This window comes from Drosophila montana, unplaced genomic scaffold (genome assembly GCF_035044405.1).
Source record: "Drosophila montana isolate Dmon_TW-CO22-7 unplaced genomic scaffold, ASM3504440v1 contig_3733_1, whole genome shotgun sequence".
In the NCBI taxonomy this organism is placed as follows: Eukaryota; Metazoa; Arthropoda; class Insecta; order Diptera; family Drosophilidae; genus Drosophila; species Drosophila montana.
The window spans coordinates 12,348,874-12,368,272 of NW_026998620.1; the positions used below are offsets into that span (position 1 = coordinate 12,348,874).

General features: G+C 48.6%; 1 protein-coding gene across 7 annotated transcripts in view; it reads right to left on the reverse strand.

The window, feature by feature from the left end:
- LOC135436867 (synaptotagmin-like protein 4) overlaps window positions 1-19,399 on the reverse strand; it is a 59,966-nt gene continuing 40,567 nt past the window's right edge. For 2 of the 7 annotated variants that reach the window (XM_064694628.1, XM_064694627.1), the window contains exons 4-13: window positions 19,248-19,374; window positions 18,856-19,067; window positions 18,655-18,778; window positions 8,000-15,661; window positions 2,365-2,552; window positions 2,102-2,296; window positions 1,776-2,030; window positions 1,436-1,710; window positions 1,168-1,376; window positions 1-1,095 (exon numbers count right to left, since the gene is read on the reverse strand). In XM_064694628.1, coding sequence (XP_064550698.1) covers window positions 944-1,095; window positions 1,168-1,376; window positions 1,436-1,710; window positions 1,776-2,030; window positions 2,102-2,296; window positions 2,365-2,552; window positions 8,000-15,661; window positions 18,655-18,778; window positions 18,856-19,067; window positions 19,248-19,374 — 9,399 coding nt within the window. In that variant the 3' untranslated portion in view covers window positions 1-943. Of the gene's footprint in view, window positions 1,096-1,167; window positions 1,711-1,775; window positions 2,031-2,101; window positions 2,297-2,364; window positions 2,553-3,120; window positions 3,735-7,999; window positions 15,662-18,654; window positions 18,779-18,855; window positions 19,068-19,247; window positions 19,375-19,399 lie in introns of those variants that run through there. The other 5 variants (XM_064694629.1, XM_064694631.1, XM_064694625.1 and 2 more) reach the window with 4 other exon arrangements.

Here is a 19,399-nt window from a genome sequence, read left to right on the forward strand (position 1 = left end):
TGCATTTACAAAAACGTTGTTATTTGTATTTCTCGATTATTATTGGATAGGTACTAGTACATATTATGTATTACATAGCTTAGAGTTTATGTCGGAGCTTAGTTATTATCGTAGGTTTAATGCATACAGTATGCAAAATTGCGAATTCCATTTATTTTTGGACAAAAAAAAAAACACACACAAATGATCCTAAGTTAGCCTACATACACATAGATGTACATATATGCATATGGGGCTAATTTGTCGTCGTCGTCGTTTTACTGAGCAATCCGCGTGTTTGGTTTACAATTTGTAGTATCTTCTGGGATATGACCCGCTTATAATTAGTGCAATAATTTGATAACGCTTTTTTTATTTAGTTTGTTTGTTGGTTTTTCGTATTTGAACATTGTGCTGCTTAAACTACATAAACAATATAGATAATTTGCAGTATCATCGCCAATGCCAATGCTAATGCTGATGCCTGGCCAGACATACTCTATATATACATATAAATATAAGTATACATATGTCTGATTGCCATATATTCGAGTATTCAAAATCTTTCTAAATCGTTCTAAATCGCGTGCTTAACTTACGAATCGAACTTGAGTGCGCCAACAATCAATCGATCAATCAATCGAATCGAATCTTGAATTTCATTCATGCCTATGTTCCTAGTAATGCTTGTCATCGTACCCTATTATGTAATTACTACACATTTCCTCATTAATACAACTCAATACGATTCAAATACAAATACAAATACAAATTCAAATTCAGTTACGAATACAAATACAAATACAAGTACAATTTGGGCATTCGTATGCCCTGTGGCAAAACTCCAACTGCAACATTATATGTAGGTATGGGTATGCATGCGTTTGTCTGCTGTGTGCGTGCCTGTGTGTGCTTGTGGCTAGGCAATAAATTACTACAGTGCAAATTGTGACGAGTACTCTGCCTATGGCAATGTGGCACGTATGCCATCCAGGCTGGAGCGCAGCACGAGGCTGCCCTCCACCCAAAAGTTGGGACGATCTAGCATATTCTGCCAGAGCGATAGCTCCTTGCCAGTGGCATCCATAAAATCCACCTGCCGTCCATAGCTGCGACCTGTTTTGATTTAGATGAATGAAAAGTGTTAGCTGGTTATCGTTTTTGGCAACCAATTTTGGATACACCTACCTGTGCCCAGGGAGAAGCGTATGCCGCCCACAAACTCATTGCTGGCCAAGCGATCGTGATCCCAGACGGTCAGCTCCAGTGCGCGCTCCGACAAATCCTCCAGCGAGACATCTTCGTAGACGAACGTATAATTCCAGCTGGGATGCAAGGTGCGCTTCACCACCGGAGTCTTCTGCTTGGAGCTGCGCGTGCGATCCGGCAACAAGTAGCTAAAGAAGGGGCAATGATTAGTTGGTGCTGCGACACATCTTCACTGTCGCCCGCTCACCTCTTGCAGAAGGCATCACAGCTGCCATTGGCCTTGATAGGACTCAAGTGCTTGGCCTCCTTCACCAGCACATGCAGTTGGCCGCCCTTGGCGCTGCGATCGGACTTAGAAGCTACCGATTTGATGCTGCCTCCAAATTTGCGCAGATTCGATGAGCTGCCTGTGAGGCTGGAGCCGCGCGAGAATATCGAGGATTTCAGATTCTCTGGCGGAATGTATTTCAGGCCCACCACAATATCGCCACGATAGGTGGCCACATCATCAAAGGGTTCGCTCTGTGATTGTCAAATGGAATTGATTTTAGTTAAGGCTTTTTGTCAGGCTTGCCATGCCCACTTACGCGCTCCTGCAGCAGATACCACTGCGACTGTGGATTGTCAAAGAGACGACCCTGCAAATTGACGCTGACCTCGCCGAGAAAATCGTTGCGTCCAAACATGTCCGAATGCCAGACGGTCAACCATAAAGTGCGTGACTCCAAGCTGGAAATGGACGTGTGGAAGCGCAGCGTCTCATCAAAGATGGGATTCAGAGTGTGCTTCTTGACTTTGGTCTTGCGCTTGCCGGCCTTCGACTTGTCGGGCAGCAAATAAACCTGCCGAATAGCAAGAAACATGCCACATATGAAGTAGTTGCTCCTTTCGGGCTCAAGCTCCAAGTAGTTACCTTCACATAGGGATCGCTGCGATTGCGCTTGGCATCAACAGCGGCCAGATCCTTGCAGCGCACCACGTGTATCTCCAAGGCGCCCAGTTTGTAGTTGTACTGCATGCCAAACTCTACCTGACCCTTGACCACAACGGTGCCATAGCGACCTTCACCGGCGCCCGAATAGACGCTGGCCATGGACTCCGAGCGAACCTGTCAATGCAATCGAAAGTTAGAGCTGGCGGGGAACTCTCTGTTGCTCGGCTGCTGGTTGTACTTACGCCTAGGGAGCTGAGACTGCTTCGGTTCTGATGCATGGCCACCAGGCGATCGATGTCCTCATCCGACTGTGCCGGCCACGCCTCGCTGGAGGCGCGCGACTGTACGGGGCTGGAGGCGGCGGCATCCGCATTACGCTGTCCAATCACCGGCGAACGGCTGAGCTCCTCGGCAGCGGCCTTGGCTTCCTCTGTGCGCAAAGAAATATGAATTTAGTTTAAGACATTTCCTTAATTATGGCTAATGAGCACCCATTAGACACACACACACACTCTCGGACACACACATTCGATATGATGGAGAAAAAGCGAAACAATATAATGATTCAATGGAAAGCGTGGCGGCAGTTGGTTGCATGCAACAGGCAGGCAGGTGTGGCAGGCAGGCAGGCAGGCGTGGCAGGCAGATGAAGCTGTAGCTGTGCCGCCTACCTTGCACCTCCTGAAAGGTCACATGCAGCGGCGTGCGACGTTGCAAGTTCAGCGACAGCCGCAGCCGCCCATCAACAGCAGCAGCTGCAGCAGCACCTGACAAATCCTCCTCGAGCGTTTCGAGAAAGCGATCCGAGTTGGAGCGCAAGCTGTCATCCCAGGTCCAGGCGCGACGCTTGATCTGCGCCTGGCAGCTGGACGGCTGCAACACTTGCAGCTGCTGCTGCTGCTGCTGCTGCTGCCGGGGCGGGGCACTGCTGCTGCGCCGAAGGCCAGCCTCTGCTGCCTCCTCTCTGGACCCAAAGTCCGTTTCATCCGTGTGCTCACTTTGCCTGCTGTTTGCCGCCTCGCGCTGCTTCATCTCCAGTATGTAGGACGCGACCTTGGCATCAATGTCGTCGTCCTCCTCCTCGGAGTCATAGTGGTAACGGCTGCTGCTGCTGCTGAAACCCACCCCACGCCGACCGCAGCATTTGCCCCAATGCAGCCACGAAGTCCATTTCGACTTTGTCGAAGCTCTGCTGCGCCAATAGTTCTTGTAGCCGCGTTGGCGTCGCCGGCGCCGTCGCCAGCACCAGCAGAGCCGCCAACGACGCCGTTTTGTCTGGCCAGTGGGCGTGGCTAGCGATTGGGCTTGGCGGCTGTTGCGCAAGCGATTGAATGCAGCATATTGTATCTTGCCGGCTGCAGGATGGGTCTCCACAGACAAACCCACACCCGTTGGCGCTGAGTTTCTGACTTTGTGCACGCCCGCGATGGCAGTTGGCGCATCTGTTGGTGGCTTTGATCTGGATGGACGCACGAATGCATTGTAGCCGGTGGCATCTTTGGGAGTTTTACTTGGGCCCCGCTTGCCAATTAAACGCGTCACTTTTCTCATTATCGTTGCAGCGAGTTTTATAACTGAACAGATCTGCCATTAATTGATGACGCTTTTGGGACTGAGAAATGCTTTCCATCAATTTCTTGCAATGGGGTATATCGACGGACCGTTTCAGATAATAGGCAGGGAAAAGGCGTCTACGAAATCAGTCCACATTAATAGTAGACCTCCGTGAATAAACTGAAAATCGATCCAGCTATACAACAGCTATATCTGGCATTATAAGCTCTGGGCCTAGCAAAGTTGGTATGTATCTTTCCTAATAGTTTGCCCAGGTGAAAATTATTTGCAAATTTTAGATAACTCTGCTCACGATCATGTAATGGATAAGTAATAAATAAAATTGCAGGGTATGTGCTAGTCGGGCATGCTTTTAGCACATTTCAGCTTGTTTTCTAGTTTCTGCTGCTCTGAAAAACTTAATTGCATTTGGCAACGACAACAACAACAATCATACCAACAGCAACAGTTTCCAGCTGTTCGCAGTGTGGCTTTTATAGACTCACGGTGAGTTTTGATAAGAAACTGCGCGGCGCGATAAGCAATCTACATGTACATAAAATCCAAAAAGTAAAGAGAGCTGTGGACATTTTGACACGTAATTGGGTTTAGAATTTCCAAATGTGTTATCTAAGCCACGAATATGCTCTGTCTGGCCAACAACAAAAACAACAACAACAACAATGGCAGGGGAGCTGAATTCAAGGTGTTCTCTTTAATTCAATTGAAAAATATGCCAAATCGCACTTGAACTTGTCGCAGCCTTGATTCGTGTCCGCAATTAGATACCCGTCCACAGTTGGGTAATGGCCATAATTAGTTTGTGAAATGGAATTGAAGGCTTGGCAAAGCAAACACCTAACGAAAACGTCAAAAAACTGGGTCACATAACGCCCCAAAATACAAAAAATAAAGTAAATGTTTCTTCGTGAATTATTCATTTTTGTTGCTGTACAAATTTTCCTCAATGCGGTCACGATTTGTTGACAATGTTTTCATTTTAAAAATATTTGTAGTTTATGGCCCTTTTCATAATTTCCGCTACTTGGGGCATACTTCAGCGTGGCCAGCGCCAAAAGCGCCCAATTCAAGTTGAACAAAAAAAAATGAAAACGAAAATGAGAAAATAAACAAAAACCTAAACACTTTCACTGGCTGCGACGAATAGAGCCCGTGCCTAGGTTTTAAAATTGCGATTTCGATTCCGATTTCGGATCCGATTTATAGAGCGCGTCGCGATCAAGTTCCGTTAAGCGTGGCGTTATAACTGAGCCCCAGAAGGCAGAAGAACTGAGCCACAAGTTGGAAATTCGCCCGCAAATCTAAGTTATATTCAATTATTGAAATATTGAACTCTTGTCCGGGGGAGGTCGTCGTCGGTCGTAGCGCCAATGGAAGTGCAATTAACGAAATGATTCTAGCTGGTGGCATGTGGCAAGTGCAACAGAGATAGTCATATTTGATCTGTACGTAAGGTTAATTTGATTACAAGCGCCACAAATAACGGGTGTGTCGCGGCGGCACACAAGGTGCCCGCAGACAGGGTGCCTGCACATTTCCTGCCACAATAATCTCTTAATGCCAAATTGTTTGTGGCATGCCTCACTCTTGACATTCCAATAATACATGCAAATAGTGTTAAGCGCAGCATTTAACTTGCCGGATGGCCGGCCACTTCCGTGCTGCACTGTGATGCAGCCAAGCACGAAACCCATTCCAAAATTCTGTTGGCTGGTGTCAACGCGAGTTCATAAACATTAATTATTGTATGCAAAAAGCAAATAATCGCATAGCGAACAGGAAATAAACAAGCAAAGTACTTCATCAACGTCAAGAGCTTAAATGATATTGTGCGCAGACATTGAGTGTACTTCGGTTTCGGATTCGGCTTCGACTTCAGGCTCAACTGCAGATCCATTGAACCGGTGGCCAGGCGTATAATTGTATTTATTTTCTGCTAACATTGCTGCCAGATATACAAGAAAATAAACCAAACTGATTTGGTTACACAAAGCTGTTTAAACAGCACAACAAAACAGACGAAGTGGCAGTGGGATAGGTTATTTGCATTAGAGATGGGCGCGTGACAAGGCACGCGATGGCCATTTATGCGATTAAAAGTTTAAAGAAATGTGGAAGTCTTGTCTAAACAATTAGCATGAGCTTTTAATTACAGCCTACTTTAAAGTTCAACAAGATGGCAACAAAGTTATATGCGATTAATTAATTATGTTTTTAGTTGAAAGAATTAACTGGCAATTAAGTATATCTTTCAAAGTTTTTTATATGCATATAAACTTGTAAGCACAAAGTCTCATTAAACATCCCAAAAAAAGTATTTTATAGTTCATATAGAGTATTTCATAGTATATCAGCTCGTTGAAACAACGAATACATAATTCAAAATATTCTCTCATTTTATAATGATAAATATTACAAATAATTAAAGGGTATTTCACAGTCATCATAATGTTAGCCCAACGGTTGCAATTAAAATATTTCCACAGAATTAAACACTAAATAAATTAACTTTGTCGCAAATTCAAAAACAATTCAATGGCTTTTCATGGGCTCTATAAATTCTGCAGAATTTGTTTGGTTGCGTAATTGTTGGGCGGAATTTAAAATTCATTTTCATGCCCAACAGCTTACATAATTATTCAAAAGTTGTATTGTGTGCGTGGCGAGGCACTCACGCGCCCATCCCTAGTGCTGAAACAATTGAAGCAAAGTTCAAAGCCCCGCCTGCGCGCCTGCCACAAGGTTCGGGCTTGAGCACAAGTTCGAGTTTCATTGACCAAGCCGCAAAACAGCTTTTTTTTGGCCAACTAATAAATAGGCAACAACAGCAGCAACATACGCCCCCATCAAGCGGAACTGGCGGCAGCAACAGTTGGCGCAGTGCGAAAATCGCTTTAACTTTAACTGAGAAGCTGGCAACGAGCGTAGCGCTTAATATGGATACAGTTAATTGACCTTGATTGGGTTGATTTTGGACAAAAAAATACAAGCCACGGGCCTATCTATAGATGGCCAAAGCACATAGAATTCTGGTCTGGAGCGAATTGGTCAGGCGTGCAGAGAGGGGGAATACTGCGAGTTACTAATAGAGCCCTAGAGCAGAAAAAGTTGTAAAATGATGATCAGCGTTGCCAGACAAACAAATGGATTCAGCATAGAAATTCTATGTTAATTAGCAGAATGTTTACATAACGTTTCTGTTAAATAGGTAAAGTAAAAAACAGGTTTCTTGATGTGTTAAAGTACCAAAACAAGTAGAAAAGTTGCGATGCATTTTTAGCATAATTCACCTAGCTCTTACTGGAGCTTAATGATAAAGTGTACTATAAAACTATAAAAAATTTATTAGCCAAAATGCAAATGCAATAGTTGATTAAAAAGCAAGTATTTCATAAAAAAGCTGAATTCAATACAATTAGTTGCTATGAAAGATGCATGATAAAGTCTTTCGTTACTGTCCACTTTGATTAAAATACTAATCTGTTCAAAACTTTATCAATATAGCTTGAAAACTGAGTTTAGTTTCTTCGTGTCCAAATTATAAAACTCTCAGCAACGGTGAGCTATTTTACACATCAAATTCAAGGCAGCAAAATTGAGTTTAGTCTTTTGTTTTTCTTCCCTCTTTTTTTTTCTCTGTACAAAATCGCATTTCTGCATAGTTTTTTTATTTTATTTTTTTATGTGCACTTCTGATATTAGAGTAGCATGGTAAAGTCAAATATCATGATTACTTTGGGCCTCAAATCACTCATTTTCCGAGAAAAATTAAGGAAAATAGAAGCATATACAATTCTTTTCTTTTCGCTCAAATTATATATGAAGAACTTTAACTGTTTGACTTTTATCAAGAAGTAAATGAGATGAATTGTAAAAAAAGAAGCCACAGTCAATAGATTTTCAGTAAATTGAAGAAAATAAATAAAATGTAAAAAATCGTCAACAATTGCCAAATAAAAGTTTTTACATAAAAATGTGCCTTGAATTTAAGGACTTGCTGGACTCTGAACAAATAACTCAATTTATTATTGAAAAACCTTCTCGCGCTTGCGGTTAGAAAAGTTTTCTGCTAAACGTGTCCAAATGTGCCGCATGCCATTTTGACGCCTGGCTGGCATTTCTGGCATGGAAGCACTTCGAAGCTAATCGCCATGTAAAAAGGTAAACATCTCAAAAATGCTGAGCATTTGCAGAATGTGAACTCTGTATGTGAATCATGTAACTGTGTGTGTGTGTGTGTGTGTGTGTGTGCGTGGATAATGTATCTGCAAGATAGTTAAACGGAGGCCTTGGTAAACTCACCCGCTGACATGTTCAGGCGTTTGCGTGCATCCCGTTTCGAGTAGAGGAACTGTTGGAGACCACCGCCAAGCTTTTTGCCGCCGCTGCTGGTGGAGCTGGCAGAGCCAACGCCAGCGCAGCCGCTGCTGTTGGCGGCAGCTGCACGTGCCGCCAAGCCTGGCGAGCGATAGCGTGCGCTCTTGGCGCTGCCCGTTGAGGAGGGCGTATAGTTGAGCGCGTTCTGCGACTTGGTGATGGGCGTGCTGGTGAAGGCGGCGCCCACTGAAGCCACAGCGCTGGTGGGTAGGCGTGGCAGCGAATTGGTGCTGGCCACCGGCACGCTGCCAGTCAGGCTGCGCGGCAAGGTGGAGCGATTCGAGCTGAACTGGGCCGATTGGCCTTCGTCGCTGGAGTCCGTTTCGTAGATGGCATCAGGCACACTGGAGCGGCGCACATCCTTGGCGGAATCGGCGCAAGAGCTGGCCGATGAGAGCCAGGGCTTGGCGGGCGATGCCTCCAGCTGATGATGATGGGCATCGCCGCCGCCAATGCTGCCGCAGGAGCGCACGCGATCCAGCTGCTCGCGACTGAGGCTCTGCTGGTGCTGGCTGAACAGCAGGTCGCCTGCAGATCTGCGCTTTGCTACAGCCAAAGCGGACGCAGACGACGAGTTGTCCCTGTCTAGCTGGCTCAGCTGGCTGAGCCTCGTTCTGGAGTCGCCATTAGCCAGTAATGCCGACTCAAAACTGCCGCGCCACGAGAAGCGCTCGTAATCGCTGGCCACGCCGCACTCCTCGCCGGCATTGTCGCCGGCCCCAACGCCCGCCGGCGCTGACTGCTGATGAGCCGCCGCATGGCCAGGTGTCTGGCCATGGAGCTGTGTGTGTTGCCCAGAGTTGGCGCCGCCATCCAGCAGCAGATCATGGGAGCGGCTGCGCAACTTGAGCTGCTTTAGCGGCAGCGCCTTCAGCTGCAGCTGCTGCTCCACCTCATCCTCCTCATCCTCTGTCGTGGTGGCTGAGATCTTGGCCTGCGCACGCCGACTGTGTCGGGTGGACGTGGGCGTCTCATTGCCGCTGCTCACCTCGTGCATCAGCGCCACCAGGCGGGTGCCTATGTGCTGCATGACCTTGACAAACAGCTGCGGCGAGCGCTGCTCCGTGCTGCCCGTGGACAGGTGATCCTCATCCGCCTCGACTGGCTTCGGCTGTGCTGCTGCTGCTGCTGCCTCGCTGGTATCTCCCGCAGCCACCTTGCTGAAGGAAGCCACCAGCTTCTGGTAGACAAACGCCGTGTCGCCATTGAGCGCATGCGTCTCGTCCAGCAAACCTCCATCGCCGCGCACCCCCTCCACATCCACCTCGAACTTATTGATTATCTGCTGGCAGCTGGCGGAGATTTGCGCCTTCAGCTGGCCCTTGTGTTCGGAGCCCTCCAAGTCGGAGCTGGTATAGTCGGAGGAGTCATACGAATCCGACCAGGTGTCTTCGCTGCTGAGATACTCGACAATCTCGCGCACCTGCTCATCATTGATGCCCGGAACGGTCTTCATCAGCCGCGTCAGCTCATTCTCAAAATAGGCCAACTGTGCGGGTCGAGACTTATCCGACTTGCAGGCCAGCCGGCGCACCGAGCTGGGCGTGCTCCCACCGCTCTGGTTCTGCGTCTGGGCCAGGTTCTGTGTCTGCGTCTGCGTCTGGGTCTGACTCTGACTCTGCTGTGCATTGGCCGTGGCCACGATGAGCGTCTTGAAGAACTGACGCATTTTGCTCATCATGAGATTGGTCTCCTCGTCGGAGCTCCAGTTGTTGAAGCTATCCTTGCGCACCAGATTCGAACTGGTGGTGACGTTGCCTGCCACAGCCGGCGGCTGCAGTGTCATGTGACGCGTGCTGTTGGTGGCAGCTGCGCTTGCGCTTGTGCTAGGCAGCTCCAGTTTGGGCAGGCTGAGTGCAGCCGCTGCAGCCAGCGGCTCGCGATCCTCGCTGATCTGGCCCAGTGCCGGCGTGGGGGATTTGCAGGGCTCGCATTCGCTTGACTTTAATAGATCATCGTTGCTGCCCACAAAGCCGCTGTCGCGGCTGTGATGCTGCTGCTTCTTGGCCTGAGCTGTGCCCAGCGTGGACGTATGTGAGTCGGCTCCTCCTCCCGATCCATTTGTGCCCATATCTGCTGCCTCGTGCAGCTTCTTCTCGTCCAGCGAATCGTGACGCTTGCGTAGCTGCTTCTTGCGCTTGATGGTGTCCGAGGAGCTGCCATCGGAGGCGCGATCTACTGCGTTGGCCATGTGTATGACGGTATCGTCGCAGCCTGCCTCTGATTCTGATGTGTCCTCTGCTGCTGCTGCTGCTGCTGCTGCAGCTGCAACTGCAGCTGCAGTTGTCGATGCGTCCATTGTATCCGCCTCGGGTAGCAGCAGATTATCTAGCGAGGAGTTGTGACTGCGCGGCGTGCCTCGGGCGCGCACCAGCCGCTTGCGTCGCTGGCTAGGACTGGGATGCCCCTCGCTGTCGCTGCCAACGCTGCCGCCGCTCTCGTCGCTCTCCGCCTGCTTCTCGCCGCCGCTGAAGCCCATGAAGCCAGAGAGGAAATACTTTTCCAGGCGCGATGAGGCCAAATCTGCGGCACTGTTAGCGCCATCCAGCAGCTGATCATCGTGCGGCAATGAGTCCAGACTCTCCGAGCACTCGGAACTGACCTCCGAGGCGGTATCATCGCCGCGCGTGTCAATGGAGCTCATGACTTTGCCATCGCCCAGACCAAAGAAGAAGTACTTCTCCAACTCGGAGGCGCTGAGTCTATGATGATGCTGCAGCGTGCGCATGCGCCGGCGTTCCGCCATATCCTCTTCCTCCTCGTGCTCCAGTTCGTTGTCGGCACGCATGGAGGCCACCTCGCTCTCCTCACAGCTCTCCTCGACAATGGTGTGCAGAGTAAAGTCAATGGCCGATCGATTATAGCCACGCAGCTCCTCCTCCCGATCCATGTACATGATGCGTCCGCCCAGCTCACCATCACCCTCTGCATCCTCCGAATCGGTGGCCGTCGGTGTTGTTGTTGCATTGCTTAAATTCTCATCCTCCTCCTCGTCGCCATCGCCGCGCTGACTCAGCTCCTCCACCCAGGAATCATCATCGGCCAGGCCATCGTCCAGGCTGAGCTTGGGCCGCACGTTCGGCTCATTTAGCGAGTCCACGCTGTAGGAGTCACGCGACAATTCCCGTTCACTTGGAGTTGGCGTCACTGGCAACAGCTCGACGCCGTGCTCCGCTCTCAAATCGTTGTTGTCGTTTTTTAAGGCGCGCAGCGTATCGGCTGACTCATTGCCAAAGTTCTGGCCAAAGTTGTTGTTGTTGCTGTTGCCAATCGCTGCCATTTCATAATCGTTGTCGTTATTCGTCGTTGTTGCTGCTGCTGTTGTTGTTGCACTTTCATTGTCTTTTGTAATCATCACTAAACTGCGATATTTGGCTGAAAGTGAATTCTTGGCTGCAGCGACTGTTGTTGTCGTTGTTGTTGCTGTTGCTGTTGTTGTTGTTGCCTCTGTTGCTGCTGCTGGTTCGTTGATTTGCAGTTCTTGATGACTGCCAAATATTTTGTCGTATTCGTTTTCACAACTTTCAAACACACGCGACGATGCTTCATTCACATTCACATTCACATTCACATTCACTACGTCACAGTTGCTGTTGCTGCTGCTATGTTGGCCAACAACAACGACAGCATTGTTGCTGCTGCCTTTTGTCTTTTGTGCTGCGAAATCGCCGTCATTATGGCCAGTGTTGTTGTTGTTGCTGTTATTATTACTACTGCTATTATTATTATTAATGTTGTTGCTGTTTCTGTTGTTGTTGTTGTTAGTATACAACGTTAGGCGCGCGTTTGGCTCTTCAACCGCAACGTTTAACATTTCATTTTCGACTGACTCCGCTGCCGCCGCCGTTTCCAATGCCGACTGCGACTTCACATCGGCTGCGCAATCGGCTTTATGAGCAACAGGTAGCGCACTCTCTTTATGCTCAGCAGCTGTCGCTCTCCCAGCTACCTGCTGTTCTTCTTGCTGTTGTTGTTGTTGTGGTTCAGGTGCTTTACTCGTTATGGCGAGAGAGTGAGAGTTCGACGAGTCGAACAAATCGTCGTTTATTTTGCATGCTTCGCTGCGTATACCGCCGCCCGCAGCGTCCCCCTCTGCCATTGCCTGCGTTTGCACAGCTGTTCGCTCTGCGATGGTCGTCACTGTTGTTGTTGTTGTTGTTGTTTGCCTGGCTGCTAGTTTATTATCGCTGTTTGCCTTTACCTGCTGCCGCTGCCGCTGCTGGCATGAAAACCCAAGAGTCGCTGCCTCTGTTTTCTCTGCCTTTGCCAGTTCCTCTTCGTTTACATGTTTACCCTCGGCGTCGCTTGGTTCGTTTTGTTTCGTTGCTTCGCTTTCATCATTAGAATTAACATTTACGCCTTTCTGGAAATGGCAACTGGCCGGCACGAGGGTTGCCACTGTTTGGGCCACCGCCTCCTCTATGTTCTCCGCCTGGTGTGCATTGGGTGCACACCCTGCTTTAGGCATTTGCTGGCAGCATTCGCTTGGCTTCTGCTGCTCCATGTGGGCGGCAGCCGCAGCAGTGCTGGGCAGCAGCAGATGATCCTCATTGATTTCGGCCACGCCGCGACGCAGTCGCTGCAATTTGAGCTCCAGCTGGGAGTTTTGCTTGTGCAGCGCCAGTAGGCGATTCACATCGTTAGAAATGCTATGCAGCTCATCGCAGGCAGCCAGGACGGAGCTTAATTCGAATGGCAGCGGCTGCTCAATGCTGTGCTCTGATTGCTCCTCTGACTGCTCCTGCTCCTCCTGCTCCTCCTCTTCGACGTCTGGCAGAGCGCGCATGCCATGCAGCACAACGCCGCCGGCATTGGCGTCGTCGTCGGTGCAGCCGCCCACAACCACAATGCAGTTGGCAAGCTCATCGCTTGAGTTGGCAACGCGGCGTTCACTTTCATCATCATCTTCTTCATCTTCGTCGCTGGCATCACGTGCCGCTGCAATTGGTTGTTGTTCCTCTGCCTTCTGCTCCTCCTTCTCCTCCTCAGCCAATGCCTTTACATAGTTTAGCACAATGCCGCAGTCGGTGCGCTCGGTATCCGTATCGTTATCTGATGAATCTTCGAGATTTGCATCCGAGGAGGACAATGAATCACCCTCGGTGGATGAGCTGCGTCTGGCACGCGCCGCCTGGCCCACCTGTCGATTAACCACAAACACCTTGTTGAAACGTTTGCGCTTGGGTCGCCGATCTGCGACGGTGCCAGTGTCATCCGAGTCGCAAGACTCGGAGCTGGAGCTGCTGTTGCTGCTGGAATCACTGCTGCTGCTGCCGTCGGTTGTGCTGTGGTGCACCATTTGCACGGGCACTGCTGGCCTCTGTGGCGCTGGTGGCTCCTCCATCTCCGCCTGCATGGCCAAGGCAACATCGTAGCTGCGCTCCACCAATTTGCGTGGGCTGCGCTCATCTTCAGCTTCGCTGTTGCTGCCGCTGCTGCTGCTGCGGCTGTTGCTGCTGCAGTTGCTGTTGCTGCTGTTGGCGGCGTAGCTTTCGCTGCGCAAATGGCCGAACGCCGCCGCCTCACTTGGCTCGCTCTCGGACATATTTGTGGGCTTTTTATTTATAAACCGATGGGAGGACAAATTCCTCGCTAGCTGCGGCTCTAGTTGTGGCTGCTGCTGCAGTTGTTGCTCTCTAGGCGCAACGGCGGCAACAATCTCAACATTTTCGACTGCAACTTGGCCGCCGCCGCTGAAACGAGTTATTACCGCAGGAGTAGCCGCACTCAATGTGGCTCCAGTTGTAGTTGTTGTTGCTGCTGTTGCTGGTACTTGATTTTTATGTATATTTGTTTCGTCTGCTGCCTCCGCTGCTTCGTCTTTGTCGTCGTCGTGCTTGTTACTCGCCAGGTAGGTTTGTCTTTCAGTTTCTGTCTTTTCTGTTTGTGTTTGCGTTTGCGTTTCTGTGCCCGCTGCTGCTGCTGCTGCTGTTGGTCTTGTGTTTTGCACAGTTTCGCTTAGATTTTGGCATTTATTTGGCAGCTTGGCTGTCAATGTTGCTGCTGGCATCGCCTCGCTTTTATCAGGCACAGCGGCAACATCAACATGTGCTCTATATTTAACACTGTTGCTGGCGTCGCAGTCGCAGTCGCAGTCGCTGCTGCTTTTATCATTCGCATTACACAATCTCACTGTTGTTGTGGGCGTTCTGGCGACGTCAGCGTCAACGTCAACGTCAATGGCATCGGCATCGACACAGAGCGAACGACGCGTTTGTTGTTGCTCACCCGACGGCGTCCGCGGCAATACTAAACCTAAACTTGTTGGAGCTGGCTTGAAAGCCATTTGGCTGGCCAGTTGTTGTTGTTGTTTCTGCTGATGCTGTTGTTGCTGTTTTTGTTTTTGTTGTTGTTGTTGTTGTTGTTGCTGTGCCAGACACAGACAGCCGGCTAATGTTTCCAGGCTGCGACCTGCTGTGCCATAGCCGGACGTTGTTGATGAAGACGTGGACGCAGTGGAGCACAGCGACTGCGTCATCAGCGAGCCCAGCGAGGCGCTCAGCTCCGGCGCCGAGGACTTGAAACCGCCGCCCAGTTGACTTGTTGTTGTTGGCAATTGCTGATAGCTTTTGGTTGTTGCCGGCGGTGTTGCATCAAACATGTTGCTGGCCGCGGCGAATTGCTGCGAATAAGCAACCATGGCCGCGGCGGCGGCAGCTGCAGCTGCTGCCTGTTGTTGTTGCTGCTGCTGTTGCTGCGGCGAGTTTGGTGTCGACGAGGCTGCCGCCGCGGCCTGCCATAGCTGCTGCAGCGAGGCAGCCAGGTGCTCGTCCTGCTCGAGCAGCGGCGCGCCCGTATGCTCCAGCTGCCAGTTGTGGTAGGCGGCCAGGGGCACGGGTATGGGCACCGGCACGGGTATCGGCACATATTGGGGCTGCTGTGGGGTTGTTGCCCCACTGCAACCGCATCTGCTGGGCGTGTGGCTATGATGATGGTGCTGGTAGTGGTGATGGCTCTTGAGGAAGCGCGTCTTGATGCGCGCCTTCATGCTAAGTGGCAGCGTGGGCGTCGGCGGCGTCTGGTTCTGATCCGAGCTGGTCTGGGAGCTGCTCTCGGCCTGCATGTGCAGTTCTTCGTCGGTGCCGGTGTCGCTCTCACGTATCTTTGAGCAATAGCTGCGCAGCTGCTGGCGACGCTGCAGCAGGGGAGAATCGCTGTCGCTGGATTTGCGCCGCAGCCTTGGCGGCGGCGTAGGCGTTGTGGGCGTTATTGAGCTGGCGTAGGCAATCATGGTTGTGGTTGTTGTTGTCGTTGCAGCAATCATCGACGGTTCAAAGTAATCCCAATCGCAGTCCTCCACATTGCTCACAATGCTGTGGCACTGGTGCGTGGATGTGCAGGAGGAACTGGACGCGGTATCCGTATCATTGCCGTCTCCGTCGTCCTCTTCCTCCTCCTCCTCCTCTTTGCACGACGATGACGAGTCCGAGTTTAGAAAAACAAGCTTGAACTCATCCGCTTCGACACTGTACTGCGACTGACCCGCCGTGGCCGCTGTGCTGCACCTGAACTCCAGCTCTGACGACGACGAGGTTTCCATGGCATCGCCGTTGCTGTCACCGGAAGCGCCAGCTGCCAGCTGCGAGCCTGTGAATTAATGGGGTGGGTTTTTTGTTTTGTTCTTTGTAGAGCAGTTTTTCGACTCAATTAGCTTGACGTTGACCGACACCACAGAATGACAATGGAAAATACTGGTTTATCACAGGTGAGATACGGGTTTTAGGCACGTTTAATGGGTTTTAGCATGGGTAACTAATGCACCACTACCACAAGAGCTTGGGCGGGCCAGGTGGTTGCAAAGCTATGTACTACAATGGGGTTAGTTCACTATTTGTTAAGGTTGTTATGTACTTCTGTGCATGTGTAAATATTGTGAGCTTATGTTGAACTTATGTTAATTAGATACATTTGTAATGCTTGACACCATTAGATACTCATATTCTTAATTCTTATTTTCTATTTTATGACAGCATATTAACACATTTCTCAGGCGACATTTAATTCACTTTTTGGCAATTTGCGCTTAAAATTCTCAAATGGTTTAAGCTTCAGCTTATTTTACTGACTAAATGAGTACTCTTGGGCAAAGTTGTTGGTTACTAATGTGAAAAAGTGGCAAATATCTGTTGGCTAAATATCTATTAATCTATTGAGAACCCACTCCCACACACCGCTACATTTCAATCCAAAATCAGTCACATGTTGATCTGGAGTCGACTCGTCTAACCCTAGACAGCCCAGCTATTTAATAGATCTAATTTCGCACCTAAGCTAATATTTATGCAGATCTCAAGGAAATGCTTTGAATATTTGACTTTTCCTTGCCCCCATTTCACATAGTTTACCATCTGCCTGTGTGTGTCTTCGCATTTCGCAGGCCCAGGCCCGGGCAGAGGAAATGTGTCCCCAAAGTATTTGCATTGCGGTTTCATCTTTAATACTCGAGCTGCGTTTATGCTAGATTTGGTAAAAAGCTTTTGAAGGCCAGGCCGCACCATCCGCCAGTCTCGAATCCTTTGCAGCCGCCACGACAGCTTGTCCGATAGATTCCTTGTGTTTGCGCAAACAAAACACAGGGAAATGCATGCATGTTGCACAAGCGCCTGGCAGCCGCAAAGCAAATATTTGGGGTACGTTCACATTGGACCGTTTCGAAAAGTGGCTCCCCCCTCACGACTCCACTCACCAGGCAGGTGCACGCTTAAAGATTAACGATACATTTTCGACAGATAGCCCCCAAGTAGACGAGGCGCTTGAGCGAACTTCCAAAGCGTGGGCGACAATGTCCTGATTGTAGTTCTCGAATGGATTCGGGTTCGCAGTCGCCGTCCCCGAGACTCGCAAACAAACAGCAAATTAAAACATAACAATAGATGCCAAAAGCATTTCGGGGGGAGCAAAAAAAAAACGCTTGTATTGTTGGAAAATACATACACACATTTGCCTCTGTCTTTGTGTTGTGGGCGATTTATGAATTCGCTGCCACATGCTGTGTGTGTGTGAAAATATTTCATGGCTCCTCAATAAACCACATAAAACGTGCACTCTAAAAAATTAAATTTCCTTTTGAAATGAAACATTTGAACGAGCGGTATTTTCTTTCCTTTAAATAAATGGAAAGAGTGAACATTCTAACAAATATTCACATTTTTCAAGTACTTATATAATTGAGATAAGGTGATTTTTCCAAATTTATTGACTCGTATTTCCATAATCTATCTGAACAATTTAAATTTTGGAATTAACTCTAATTACTGTGCTGCATACATTTCTGTTTTAGTTTGAGGCCAAACTTCAGCAGCAAATGATTTGAAGAAAAAATAATTTAAATTGAAGAATTTTAAAGGATTATTCAAAATGTTGCATTAGTTGTATACCGTGTCAAATCTATCCGGTTTAATAAGTAATAGTTTTTTTTTAGGTATAGGATTTAAGGTACCTTTTTTCAATAGCACTGACCATCAGCTCAGACGTTTCCATATCAACACTAGTTTGGTTCGAGACATGAGAGTAGCTGTGATCTTTAAACCTTGGCCAATATCTCACGTAGTTATTTTTCGAAACTTATCGTTCCCTTGCGATATTTATGATATGATATATCATAAATGAATAACTGCGTCTTTTCGCTTTTATCTAGTTCGAACAACTGAAACTCTTCGGCTCTAGCTATAGAGATTATAATGTATTCATTCTAATTCCCTTTTCAATTCTGCAAATTCAAATTGTAAAAACACACAAAATTTTGATGATGTTATATGGAATTTTGAATGAGTTTATAGTTTATTTTTCAGAGTGTAAAGCTGCGAATTCGTTCTCGCTACAGTCAGTGCGCACAAAAGATAACATTGTTATGCTTGCCATTTCCAGTAAATATATAGTATCAAAGAATTTTGAACATGTTTTCATTTTCCACAATTTTTTGGCTATGCACAAAAAGTGAAGCACACTTTTAGGCGGCAATTGAAATGGGTTTATTAAAATCGAGTGTTGTTTCGGGGCAGCGTCTGTTTATTAAATTTGCAAATATTTTCTTTGTTTAGCTGCATCAAAGAAGAGCATTGCGGCAGTCACAATTTAAATTCCTTAATCCCTCAAAGTGATGCACTTATTCCCAGCCACAACCGACCGAGTTTTGGGTTCTTTTGACAAATCTCGGAAAATGCTTGCAATTATAATTATACCCAGATACTTAAGAGCAGGACAAAAGCCAATGGGGTGCGTTAGAGTGAATAATGATAAAGGCAATAATGACCCACATCAAGCGCAGGACTTCTTCGTTTCCCCTTCCCCCTAGCCACCGTGCGGCTCCAAAGTGTCGCCTAATTAATTTGTGCGTAAAATTAGAGGAAAAGCGAAACCCAGTGAAAAACTTAAGTTAGACACAGGGCACCGTCACCGAGCTTATTATGCGCCAAGCACACACAACCACAACCGCAACCAATACCACAACCGTAACCACACATACACATACACATACACACACACACACACACACACACACACACACACACACACACACACATACAGATACAAACTACATAATTTAAGAGCTAGTGGAGATGTTGGTCATTAGCACTCACCCTCCTCGGCAGCCTTCTCCTTTGCTTTCTCCTTGCGTCGCTGCAGCACGACCTTCTTAAAGACAACGGCAGCTGCCTCCACTGCATTCTGCAGCTCCTGCTCCCCCAAGGTGCTGGTGTGCTGCTGGAAGGGATTAAGCATCAGTTGTGGGGCTCTGATTAGTGTGTGTATATGCCGGGGTGCGGGGAGGGGTCACTTACCGCTGCGGCGCCTTCCGTCTCATTGGCCTCCTTGTTGCTTCCAGCGTTGGGACATTTGTCGTTAGCCTCTGCCGTCTTCGCTGCGGCCGGCTCGTCCTCTTTAGCTGGGACTGTGTTAACGGGAATTGGCGTTTTTTTCAAGCGATTGGATAGGTCAGAGTTCTGGTGCTTAAGCAGTTCATGGAAGGAGTAGTGATGCTGTGGTACTCTACCTATATAATGGTTAATATTTGTGCCGCATGCGGCAGCGGGGAGGGGGTGCACAAATTTAATAAATCGGGTGATTGCAACTAACTACAGCTAACTAAGGCTAACTAGCTACAGGTTTCTACTGCTGCGCGGGTGCACAAAGCAACTAGAGCAACTATTAGAAATCGTCAGCCTGGACTTACCCTCTTCGCCGCGACTGTTGCGACGACGCGCTTGGGGAATCTTCGAGACGCCACCACGCGTCTTATCCAATATATCGGCCAGCGGTCGGGGGCTGGGTATTTTCGAGGTCTCCAATTTCTTAGGTGGCTGCAAAAAGTTGGCCTAGATTGGC